The 12,377-nt window shown below is 56.0% G+C and overlaps 3 protein-coding genes across 3 annotated transcripts; 2 read left to right on the top strand and 1 right to left on the bottom strand.

Moving 5' to 3' along the window:
* Positions 1 to 85: 85 nt before the first annotated feature.
* MFIFM68171_03323 (uncharacterized protein) lies at positions 86 to 2,994 on the top strand (the record flags this gene model as incomplete). The annotated part of the gene is made up of 4 exons (XM_071058744.1): positions 86 to 449; positions 509 to 1,505; positions 1,563 to 2,302; positions 2,372 to 2,994. 4 exons carry the CDS (start codon positions 86 to 88, stop codon positions 2,992 to 2,994), a joined length of 2,724 nt encoding a protein of 907 aa, XP_070914845.1.
* Positions 2,995 to 3,242: 248 nt separating this feature from the next.
* LYP1 (lysine permease) lies at positions 3,243 to 4,964 on the bottom strand (the record flags this gene model as incomplete). The annotated part of the gene is made up of 2 exons (XM_071058743.1): positions 3,243 to 4,447; positions 4,529 to 4,964. The coding sequence occupies 2 exons, from the start codon at positions 4,962 to 4,964 to the stop codon at positions 3,243 to 3,245; spliced, it is 1,641 nt and encodes a 546-aa protein (XP_070914844.1).
* Positions 4,965 to 8,779: 3,815 nt separating this feature from the next.
* On the top strand, positions 8,780 to 10,404 carry HXT5_2 (hexose transporter hxt5; the record flags this gene model as incomplete). The annotated part of the gene is made up of 2 exons (XM_071058742.1): positions 8,780 to 8,880; positions 8,937 to 10,404. 2 exons carry the CDS (start codon positions 8,780 to 8,782, stop codon positions 10,402 to 10,404), a joined length of 1,569 nt encoding a protein of 522 aa, XP_070914843.1.
* Between the last annotated feature and the right edge of the window lie 1,973 nt (positions 10,405 to 12,377).

Genomic DNA, 12,377 nt, shown 5'->3' with positions numbered 1-12,377 from the left:
TCGACTATTCTTGTCCGTCCAGACACCGCAGCTCCTCACCATTAACCCGATCCCGCCCCCGAGATCATCGACTCGTTTCCGCACCATGGCATCACCTAAGTCGGTCTTGTCCAAGACGCTGCAGAGCATCACGCTCAGCAAGATCCGGGAGCTAGAATCCCGCCACAAGTCCTATGAGGACCGCAAGCGCGAGTACCTTGACAAGGCCGATGCGGCGGCTGATGAGCGAGACCGTCTTGCCTGTCTCGTCGACGCTGTCAGGGAACTCTACCCAGCAGCTGCCAAAGACCCGGGTCTCACCAATCTTGAGCGCTGGTTGGCACAGTCCCGGTACGATGCGTCGATTCCCATGTCCCAGCTGGCCAGCTTCAACCACCAACTCCGTGCCAAGCTTGACATCCAGAGCCGGAAGTTGGACATGGCTCATCTGTATTCCCGTCTTTTGACTGGTATGCTGCTCCATGCCCCCACGTTTGTGCCTAGCACATCCTAACTGTGCCCATCGCAGAATGGATGGACCAGCCAGAACCCGAGCCGTTACACGCCACGACCGACGATGCAGACAATGACTCCTTCGAGCTCGTTGAGCGCCAGCGCCAGCGGTTGAGCGAGCTCGTCGATAGGTTCGAATCTGTCGTGTTTGAGCCTCTCGAAACCGACGAGGGCGAGATCCGAAGTTTCCTCGACCGCTTGTTCCCTGACGAGGAAAGTCAAAAGGCCCTTGAGGATCTGCGCGAGAAGATCGCCGACGCCAGCTCGGACTTTATGTCTGAAACAGCCCCGTTCAATGAGGAGTCCCTCACCAGCTGCATCAAGGGCCTTCTGACCGAAGACATCCTCAGCGACGAAAAGCAAGCTATCCTGCGCGATTTCTTGGAGAGCGAGGTGGCAAAGGCCGAAATTGCTGATGTTCTGAACATGCGCTTCTCCGACTTGAAGCAATGGCATTGGGATGCCGGCAAAGACGGCATTCGGGTCATGCCGCGCGCTGGTCTGAATGGCAAATACCGTATCTGGGCCGACGATGATATCCTGCAGATGATATTTGTCCAGTATATCGGAATCAGATTGTGCAACATCATCAAGCCGGCCTTGAAGTCTTTCATGTCGGACGTCTGCGCCAGAGACCTTGACGGTCACCAAGCACCGTCGCCGGACGAATCCCAAAGGCGTCGCTACTATCTCAACACCGGCGACGTATACGGCCACAACCTCGAGCAACGGCGCAAAACAGAGTATTTGGATACATTCTTCCTCTCCCAGCTTCCTACCACTGAAACCTCGCTCTTCGACGGCGACAACAATTATGACGACGACGATGATGACAGCGACGATAGCCGGTCTGTGGACGTGAATGCACCTCCGCAGAAGCGGTCAGGTATCAAGCAACAGCTGTTGCGGCGGCTTACTTCGGAGCTGATTGTCCATCGTCTCCGAAATATCACGCACGATAATCGGTCAGACCCCGGGGCCGGCGTTGCTCTCGTCCAGACGGATTTGCAGTGGTGAGAACCTTCGCTCCATCAAGCAAGCAGCTCAAGCTAACCAGATCTTCGGCCCAGGTACGCAACAGGTCTCTCTCATAGTACCGTTTATGCTGTCATGCAGTATGTCGGATTCGGCCAGGACTGGATCGACTTCTTCAAGAAGTATTTGGAGTCTCCGCTCAACTTGGACGCCGCATCCGACGACCGTCCGCAGCTCGGCCCACGCATCCGCAAAAGGGGCGTCCCGATGGCGCACGCCTCCGAGAAGCTCACAGGAGAGCTAGTGCTTTTCTTCATGGATATCGCGGTCAATCGCGAGACGGGCATCCTGCTGTACCGCCTGCACGACGACATCTGGCTTGTGGGCGAGCCCGAGAGGAGCGCCCAGGCATGGTCTTGCATGCAGTCCTTCGCCAAGATCTTCGGTCTCGAGTTTAATAAGAGCAAGACGGGCTCTGTCTACCTTCCAGGGAGCAGCAAGAGAGACGCAAAGGTTGCCGAGATGCTGCCGGCAGGCTCGGTCAACATCGGCTTCCTTTCTCTCGACTCGCAGTCCGGGAAATGGGTGGTCAACAAGAAGCTCGTCATGGCGCACGTCGATCAGCTGAAGAAGCAGCTAACCGAGTGCAAAAGCGTCATGTCGTGGGTCCAGACATGGAATAGCTGCATCGGCCGGTTCTTCAGTCACACCTTTGGCGAGCCGGCGTATTGCTTTGGGCGGGACCATGTCGAAGAGGTCCTAAACACGTACCGAGACATGTTGCAGAGGTTGTTCCCTGGCTCAAACGGGAAGGGGGGAAGTGTGGTCGAACACGGTAAGCCGCACCGCTTCTCATGCACTGCTCCCAGATGACTAAATCAGACTGACCACGCCCCTGAGCTAGTCAAAAAAATGATCCAAGATCGCTTCGGCGTTTCGGACCTCCCCGATTCTTTCATCTTCTTGCCAGAGCAACTCGGCGGTTTGGCGTTGCGGAACCCATTCGTAGGCTTGTTCCTGGTCCGCAACAAGATTACTCAGACGCCCGAGGACCTTATCAATGAGTTCCTTAAAGGCGAGCGAGAGTCGTACCTGGCAGCCAAGAAAAGGTTTGAAGCGTGTAACGAACAAATTCTACGCCGCCGGCTACGCCATTTGTACCCGGATCAGGACTTGTCCGAGGTGTCGGCCGTCCCAGAGTCGGAGAGGAATACTTTCTTCCCGCTCGAAGAGTTCAGCCGGTTCCGTGAACGGGATAGCCCGAAATTCCTCAGTACTTTCGAAAAACTCGTCTCTGTCCCCGAGACGGAGGAGATCGCACTGAGCAAGGAAGTAGAGGGCGAGCTTGTCGACTTCCTGTCCGACAGTGTCCGGCTCGACTCGGAGAAGAAATGGTTCCTGCAACTCTATTCGAAGGAGCTGCTGGAGAATTTCGGTGGGCTGAGTCTTGTCGACAAGCAGTTCCTCCCCGTAGGTGTTCTGGCGATGATGAGGGGCAAGAAGGTCAGCTGGAACATGGTCCTCTAAATGCCGAGGGCCATGTCGTCTTGGAAACAACCAGGTGTTATAATAAGCTATTATCGCTATCATGCACGCTATGCCATTATATTATATCATACACGCCGTTTAGCTTCGGGTTCGGAGATGAATTTAAGGGCGTTGCCGGTCCGTCTCGCCAGCTCTTTCCCATGGCCATGTCACAGGCCCCCTTGTCCATCCCGTTTTCGTCTTGCGGGATCCTATCTTAACCACCGAGGGTGGTCTTCAAGTCTTGGTCATACCCCGCCGTCAACAGCAGCCCGCTCTTCATGTGAATCATAGCGTCCACGGACGAGATCCGCCTCGGCCGGGCGAACGGCAGGCTGTCTGTACCAGAGTTTATGCCCAGCCCACAACACCGCAAACAGAATGAGACTGACGTAGGCCGCGAAGAAGTCGCTTGTGTCCCACTCGATGAACACCGTGAACCCTTGCGTCAGGGCTACCAGAATGTTGAAGAACAGTCCGTATATGGCCGTGTACGGCTGGAAGCGCGAGATGTACGGCAGCTCAGACCGCGGTATTCCTTGGGCCTTGAGCGCTCGCATGAAACACAAGTGTGACAAGCACGTGCTACCCCAGGTCGTGAGGCCGGCCACGGCACTGATGTTGAGTAGCCAGTTGAATACCTTGCCTCCTTCGGCGGAGAGGTTCAGAAACCCGAGCAATCCGAATGCGGCCGTGACGGCGACGGCGACGGTTGGGATACCCCTCCTGTTCGTCCTCTTCAGAAACGCCGGTGCCTGACCCTCTTCGGCGAGCGCGACCAGCACACGGCTGCCGGAGTAGACGTTCGAGTTGGCAGCGGATAAGACGGCCGTCAGCAACACGGCGTTGATGATATCCGGCAGGATCCTGACGCCAGCGCGTTGCGCGGCAATGACGAGTGGCGAGGCCGACGCGTCCGATGAGCCACTCAGCAGATTCGGATCGTTCGATGGCACGACCATGCCCATCAGCCATATGGTAATGACAAAGAGGCCGATGATGCCCCAGAAGGTAACCTTGATGGCGTTCGGGACGGTCTTGCGAGGGTCGCGCGCCTCGCCAGCGCCGACACCTACTAGCTCTGCGCCCTGGTACGCAACCGCGGCTTGGATTATCACGGCCCAGAACCCGACGAATTTGCCCGTCCCACCTCTGACCAGGTATTCATTGAAGGGCCCTGGGTCGTGCCAATACTTGAAGCCTAGGACACCTTCCTGGCCGGCACCGGCACCGGCGGCGACGCAGATGGCAAATATGATGAATCCAAAGATGGTGATGACCTTGAGACTCGATAGCCACATCTCCAGCTCCCCGTAGATGCCGACGGGGAGGTAGTTGACAAGTGTGAAAACGACCCAGAAGACTGCGATGAGGATGCCGATGTTGACACTTCTATTCCAATACTGGATAATGAGCCCCGACGCCGTGAGTGAGAGGGCGTATGTGATGGCCCCTGTTTGGCCGTCTCGTCAGCGCCCATCCAAAGTAATAGTCGCAACCGACTTGCGCGCGCTCCGTCCGAGGAGGGACTCACATCCGAACCAATACAGCCACCCCACGGCGAAGCCCAGGCTCGGGTCAACGAACCGCGTGGCGTAAGCCGAGAACGCCCCGGCAGTCGGGATATACGTCGCCATCTCCCCCAAGCACACCATGACAGACCACAACATGGTGCCAACAAAGACGTATGAGATCAGACATCCCGCGGGGCCCGCCTTGACTAACGCTGTGCCGGTACTTAAGAAGAAGCCCGTTCCAATTGTACCGCCAATGGCAATGAAGTTGAGATGGCGGCCCGATAACTGCCTCTGCAGCTCGCCCTGCCGCGCCGAGTCAGCGCTGCTATTGATACCATTGCCCTTGATCGAATCGGCTTTCTTCTCAGTGAAGACACCCCCAGCGCCGGTTACTGTGACCACCGACCCGGCCGAGTCAGCCGGGGAGGGTGGCCAGGTATCGCTGGCCTTCATTAGGCCTTTTCTTTCCCCCTTTTGTGTCCGTCCCCCTCTCACAGCGCCGCTCCGATGCGCAAGGCGATGGACGGCCAATTCCCACGTAACGAAGGGAGAGGCAGGCGGAAAGCGGACCCGGATTCAGATGCGGACCACAGGGAGTTTTGAATGCGATTCCAAGCAACAGAGATGAGCGCAGAAACGGCGGACACAGCGGTAACCGACAGGTCGACCGGGAAAGACGGGGAACCGGAGGAAAGCCAAGAACTGGGGATACCACAGGAAAGGTCCAAGAGCGACCCAAGAAACACAGATCGTGAGTGGGTACCTTCCCTTGGTCTCGGAGTCGTTCAGGGCGCCAAAACCTCGAGGGAACGAGGCGAGCGATTGCGCGAGGTGAGTATTTTGCGCAGAGTCAAGAGTCAGACGGGCACCGGGAAAGTCGAACGCCAACAAAATCCGAAATGGCTATGGGCCCCGATGGGTCCAGCAGCTCCCGAAGGAAACGTGGGTATGCCCTCAACCCTGTCTGGGAAGCAGAAGCTTGTAGGTGGTGGATAAGGTGTGGTGGATGAGGGCTTTCAGGGGTAACGACCCGGTGGGATCCCAAACAAAGCGGAACACCTGCAGGTTGAAATGCTGCGCACCTTTTATTCCAACATCCCCGTCCCAGAATCCTGTCCATTAAACAAAATTTTGAACATCAATCATACATAAGCCGCATCATCTTATCATCCCACCCCCATAGGAAAAGACCCCCTGTCCCTGACCGGCACGAACCGCTTCAACCACAACCACATAGCACCCACACATTCCGTCCCGCCCCACCGGCCAGAACCGACAACAACCTAGATGTCGAACCTGCAGTGCCCCCACAAGAGAAACCTTCACGGAAACGAGCGCACACGCTAGTCACTGAAAACGCAACCTATCGAGAAAACCCCGACAACAGAGACTGCCGCCGCAACAAATCGGCAGACAGACGAGGCAGTTCGGAGGGCAAAGTCTTAAGGCCGAATAGAAAGCGGCCGGGCCCACCGACGATCGGGGAATTCGTCGTCCGAGGACTCGGGGGCTCCGAGGGAGCCCAGAACATAACCTGAAAAACTCACCTGCCAAGCGAAAGTGGCGACAATCAAGAGAAAACTTTTCTTCGATCAAGAAGGCGTGATAAACGGGGCGGGATTGCGCATAACTATGCAAAGATAAGATTAGATGGCTCGGAGAAGCCAGCCCAGTTGATTAGAATCTGGTAGGGGGGGATGAGCGTAGATGATAAAGGTAACTCACACCCTCTGTTCTCACAGTTGCGTATTGCAGCCAACCACATCAGCGGGTCGGCAATGGTTTTTTTTTTTTTTTTTTCCCTTTCCCATCCAGACTTCATTTTCTCTTGGCGAGCGAAGTTCCAAGGTCCTGTCAAGGCCAGCACTTGACTTCGGGAGCGCCAAATCTGCTAGCACGGCCCGGGACTAACTCACATATCTTATCTCCTCGTCCGCCTGCAGTACTGTAATAGTGATCTGTTATCTGCACCATGCACCCAACGCAGACGACCATCAGTGTGAGGCTGGGTATCGCATGCCGGTCGGTTCCTCATGATGGGGTAGTCCAGACAAAGAGGTTTCCGAAGCAGACACCATGTAAACTTCGGAGCCTCCAATCTCCTCCACACAAACGGTACGATATATGATGTCCTAAGTGATGGCAGCCGGTTGCCATGTGTCTTTCGGGCGCCTACCGCACCCCCTCTTCTCCATGGCCTGCAATAGGCCACGCAACCAACGCAATGTTTTGTTTCCAGCGGGATCAAAAGCTGTCCCTCTATCCGGTCTGGAACTCGGAGCTGACACCCTCTAGTCAGATTCGCACCTCGTATGACCGACAAAGAATCTTGTCGCCAGAGAATAAGCTTGTTGCCCCCACTCCCCCAATATCAAGTAAATCGTCGCTGCTGCCACAAGTGTCTAGCGACCGCAAGGTGCAGCACCTAGCGATGAAGTATAAATGGAGGAGCAATTACGCAAGCTCGTATTTCGGAGGGCTTTGGGGGGTTCTCAGCAAGATATTCGTGACCACGCGCACCTAGGAGAGAACATCTAGGAGAAAGCTCCCTCACAAGGCATAGCCTAACGATCCGTGATGCTCACACTTAATGTGAGTGGGGAAAGAGAACACTAGGCCAAAAAAATAGTCCGGTCGGCGTCCGGGTAGGAGACAGAAATCTCACTGGAGATTTCCCTTCGGGCACGGGAGGATGATGCAGGGCTCCAGCGACCCAGTCACTAACAGGGAGATCGGCGCAGGGCGATTCAAGACGCGGGATCGCATCTCGAGCACCAGGAACTGTTGGTGACAACCCCTTCCACGGCGCTCCATGCCGGATCCTCTGCAGGGCGTGACCAATCATCAAGAAGGCGCCTGCTGGCGCCCTTTCGAGAACATACGGCCGGGCCGATGACGTCTGGAACGATCACGGCGGAACCACCGGTAGCTGCGACTACCGGTTCGGGGAGAATTGGGGGTGCTTTGGTGACTAAGCAGCAAACTTGTGGGTGATGAGAAAAGAAGGACCGATTGTGTTGGGAAGCTTCACGAACATCGGTTTCGGTCGCCGAAATGCGCATGAGCAACTTGCGAATTCGTGGTCGCTGGCACCTGGCACGAGATGGAGGAAGAAAAGAGGGAAAGAAAAAAAAAAAAAAAAAAAAAAAGGAGAGAGTGTGTGTGTGAGAAGAGGGACAGGAATAACGCGGCAAGATCAGAGAGACGCCTTGGCTTGCCCGAATGGGAACACTTTCGTGAAATCGGCCAATCAGCCCCCGTCGGTGCTGACTGTCCCCTGCTGGCGCGACCGACGCGCGCTGCTCAGAGTGATTGCACGCGTCACCCAGCGTCTATTTAGACCACCGCAGATTTCTCGGGGGTCTTTCTTTCTTTCTTTCTCTTTCCTCTTGTTTTTGGTTCTCTTTTTCCCCCTTTTTCTCTTGGTGTTTTTATTCTCCTTTCTCTTTCTTTCTTTCTTTTCCAGAGAAGGTAGTCCCTTCGAGATTTCAAGTTTCCGCCTGCTTAGCGGGCAGGTAGGAGCGACGGATCGGTGTGATTCAAGTTTCGGGCTCTGTCGCAAGGCCGTTTTCCTTTCTCTTGCCGGCATCTCCGGGCCCGCGTCCTCGAGCCCGGAGCACGCTGTGATATGAGCGCCAGAAGACGGTCGGGATGCTGACGCCATTGCGGAGGCTCGGCCCGATAAGGTTTGACAGGTGATGCCTGTCGTGTGGGACCAGGCGCCGTTGAAGTTCACAGTCCCCCAAACAACGTCATCCGACGCACCGTGATGATGACGACACGCTACTCCTTCCGGATCAGCGCCTGTCAGGGTACAATGTAGTACGGGATCGTTGTGTGGCAACGTGCAACTGCCGGAACGAGCACATGAAGGGTCTTTTGCCGTTACGGTCCGCCTGCAAGGAAAGCGGGCTGCACGGAGGCACCAGGGGACGGAGCACACATGGGATTTTGTGCCCTCCACTCGTCGGCAGCGTCGGATGGACGCCCTTTCCACCTTGGTTCCATCGACTCCATGGGAAGGGAATTTCGTGGGGAAAGCTCATCCTGCGCCTTCTGCTTGTCAAATGTCAGCGGCGTGTAGTTGACGACTGGAGCAGATTAAAAGTTGTTGGCCCGCTGCTGCATGGGCTCGAAACCCGTCTTCAAACATACACTTTCTATATAGCAGCTCTTCCTGTGCATTGCGTAACGACAGTGAACAGCCCGCAGTGAGCAGGATGCCGTTGTTTAGCAAACGCCCCGGGTCGAGTCACGGCCCTTCGAAGATGTCACTGTCGCCGGCAGCCGCGGACCAAAAGGTCACAGCCCTGGCCATCTTCCTCGGTGCGGTCGCTAGTATCGGCGGCTTCATGTTTGGTTATGTGAGGTAGGACGCCACACCACTCCTCGTGCCCCGGGGCACGTTGCTGACGGCGGCTCTAGCGGTCAGATATCAGGTTTCTTCGACATGGAGGACTACGGCCGGCGCTTTGGGGAGTACGATGCCGCCACAGGCGCCTACGAATTCAGCGCTTCCCGCCAGGGCGCAATCGTCGGCCTCCTTCCCGCCGGCTGCCTTGTCGGCTCGCTGATCTCTGGTAAGATCGCTGACATCGTCGGCCGTCGACTGGCCATATCCGGTTCGGCCCTCTTCTGTTGCGTTGGCAACGTCATTGAGATCTCGTCTAAGACCTCATGGGTACAGTTTGCTGTCGGCCGGCTCGTCACCGGCTTCGGTATCGGCGCCCTCTCCGTGGCTGTACCCATGTATCAGTCCGAGTCGAGCCCTGCGATTCTCAGAGGCGTCCTCATTGCCACCTATCAGCTCTTCATCACGCTCGGCATCTGGACCGCGGAAATGGTCAACTACGGTACGCACAACATGGATAATTCCGGGTCCTGGCGCATCCCCAACGGCCTGTCCTTCCTGTGGTCCCTGATACTCGGCGTCGGCATCCTCGCGCTACCCGAGTCACCGCGCTATGCATATCGCATGGGCCGCGAGGATGAAGCTCGTCACAGCATCGCCAGGCTCGCAGGCCTCGACATCAACGCGCCATCTGTGAACCAGCAAATTGCCGACATCCAGAACAAACTGGAGGAAGAGAGAGCGGGCGCCGAGACGACCTGGTATGAGATCTTTACTGGTCCCCGCATGGCCTACCGGACACTCCTCGGCATCACTCTGCAAGCCGGACAGCAACTCACCGGAGCAAACTTCTTCTTCTACTACGGCACCACTATATTCCGCGCCACGGGCATTAGCGACAGTTATGTGACGCAAATTATTTTGGGATCGGTCAACGTCGCTTGCACGTTCGGCGGCCTCTATGTGGTCCGCAAGTGGGGAAGGAGAAACGCTCTCATGGCTGGCGCCGCCTGGATGATGGTGTGCTTCCTGGTTTATTCTTTTGTCGGGCGCTTCCAGCTCGACCAGACGAACCCCGCCAGGACGCCGACGGCGGGCAACATCTTGATCGCTTTCTCGTGCCTATTCATCGTGGCCTTTGCCACCACCTGGGGTCCCCTCGTCTGGGCCGTCGTTGCCGAGCTCTACCCCGCCAAGTACCGCGCCCCTGCCATGGCCATCGCGACGGCAAGCAACTGGCTCTGGAACTTCCTGATGAGCTTCTTCACCCGCTTCATCACAGATGCCATCGATTATCTCTACGGTCTAGTGTTTGCGGGCTGCTGCGCCGCGCTGGTGCTTGTGGTATTTTTCTTTTTGATAGAGAGCAAGGACCGCAGCCTGGAGGAGATCGACACCATGTATCTGCTCAAGGTCAACCCCATCACCAGCAGTAAGTGGAATCCGGGACATACGGGGCCGGATGTGAAGCCGGATAGTGCTACGTCGAGCGGCCGGGAGTCGCGTAAGGACGCCGAGCACGTGGGAGGTCCGTATGCATGAAGGCGTTTTGGATCCTGACGGTGATATGTATTGCTCCCGAGTCATTGCTTTGCGGGTATGCGTTACGGGTTTCGTAGTAATTAGTACTAATTTTAGTACTGAATTCAAAGAAAAAGTAGTTTTCTTACGGCCTCGCGTCCAGCGTTGGTACTAGTGGTTCTAATCAGGTGTTCGTTCGAACTGCTCCATCCAACCCCATGCCAGATCGCTTAACATTTTTTCTTTTTTCTTTTTTCTGGGAGTTCTTCCCTTCGCCCATTTCCTTTTCTTACGCCGCTTTCTCCCCCCCTTCCACACCTTCTTCTTGCTCTTGTTCCGTCCAAGGCCAAGGTCAGGTTTCTACAACGTACTGTATAGCGGAGCGGACAGGGCCACAGTATAACGAGACGCTCCCCACGGTTCGCAAATGACACGCTACTTCAATTTGAGCTTCCCCGGCCACGACGGGACTGATACAGTGAAAGCCCAACCGTAGTTTTCCCCCCGGAAGCCGCCGCCACCCAACAGACGATGTTACTCCTACCTTGGCTTGTTTACATAACCCTTGAATACCGCACCGCCAACGGCCGCGGTGTAGCAGCCGCCCCGGTCGGTTCAGCATTGCTACTACCAGTGGCGGTTGCGATCGCAGTTGGCGTGGGCGGCGACGACGAGGCGCACGCCGGATCGGTGAGGACGGCTATGCCCCAGGCGCTCTGGCATTGGTAGCACGGGGACCTGGTCGGGCAGATCGTCGTCGTGGTCGGTCTGGCGGCTGCGCGGGTGCAGCCGCAGGGGAGAATGATCGCGACTGTTTTGAGGGCAACCAAAGAGATGTGGGTTGCAATGATTAGCCGAGCACCCTTTGGTTGGTTGGTTGGTTGATGAGTGAGATGCGAAAGTTGGGGGGGGAAGGGGGGGTTTGTAGGAGAGATTTGCAAATGCTGAAAGTAGGATGATTTGGGACGGGCGGACTAACGATCTACAACGCAGGCTATCTGAGTGGGACAAGGTATGTCGCAACCCGTTGTCGCGAACCAGGTTGCCGTCGGATAGTAGGTACAGGATTCGGGGAGGGTGGAAGGGCCCGGTCGGGAAGTGGATAGTACGGGAGCTGGGCCGGGCTCTGGGGCCGGGGAGGCTGTTGCTTCATGGCTTTTTTTTTCAAGATTGGTTAGCGTTTGTTATTTGCTACGGAACGGTCCAGGGTGAATGAAACGGGAGGGTTTGCGGACATGGCGACGGCGAGAACTGTCAGCGTGCGTGAGCGTAAGAATCTCATCGTTCCAGTGTGTGTGCTGGTGAGGTTATGATGTGTTGTTCTGGGCGGTGCGTGCTCGGGAGATGATGTTGTTGGGGAAACGAGCCTCGGTAGATACCAGGTGCATCCTGCTTGGATTGGGGCCCGGGGGGGTTGAGTCGAGGACCTGCGCTTTTATACGGAAGTTGTTAGGTTTGTGCAAGCGTCTTCCGCAACGTCCATTGGCAGAGCTTCCAGAGCTTATTCGGAGACGATGCCGGTTGAAATGGAGCGTGGATAATTACGGCCAGGCCCGCAGTCTGTGAGGTATGGAGCAAACCCGAAGCGTCCTAGAATAAGATATTCCACCTGCACAGACTCACCAGCGTAGCTGATTGCGTTCTTAAATACGCTTCATCTGTGTACCTTATCTACTAAAGTCACTAACGTACATTATCAGCGAGTGACCCATATCACTGAGTGACCCACCTTAACAATTTTATCAGAGCTGTACATTAAAACTCGGTAGAAAATTGTTAAGGTGGGTCACTCAGTGATATGGGTCACTCGCTGATAATGTACGTTATACCTATACGTGTGTTGTTCCGTCGTGGTAAGATAGCACCTTCTGATCCGGAGCGGAACCGCGGGGAATGCGCTACCAATCCAGGCATATTACAACTGTCACGACGCTAAAAGGTCTGCCCGGCTATGCATAGTAAATTGGCCAAGGCGCACAATGGTGCGGCGCCAT

The sequence above is a fragment of the Madurella fahalii genome (assembly GCF_045866475.1).
Source record: "Madurella fahalii IFM 68171 DNA, scaffold_2, whole genome shotgun sequence".
NCBI classification, from domain to species: domain Eukaryota; kingdom Fungi; phylum Ascomycota; class Sordariomycetes; order Sordariales; genus Madurella; species Madurella fahalii.
Note: the sequence above shows the minus strand (reverse complement) of the source record. Positions and strands in the feature narration are given on the sequence as shown.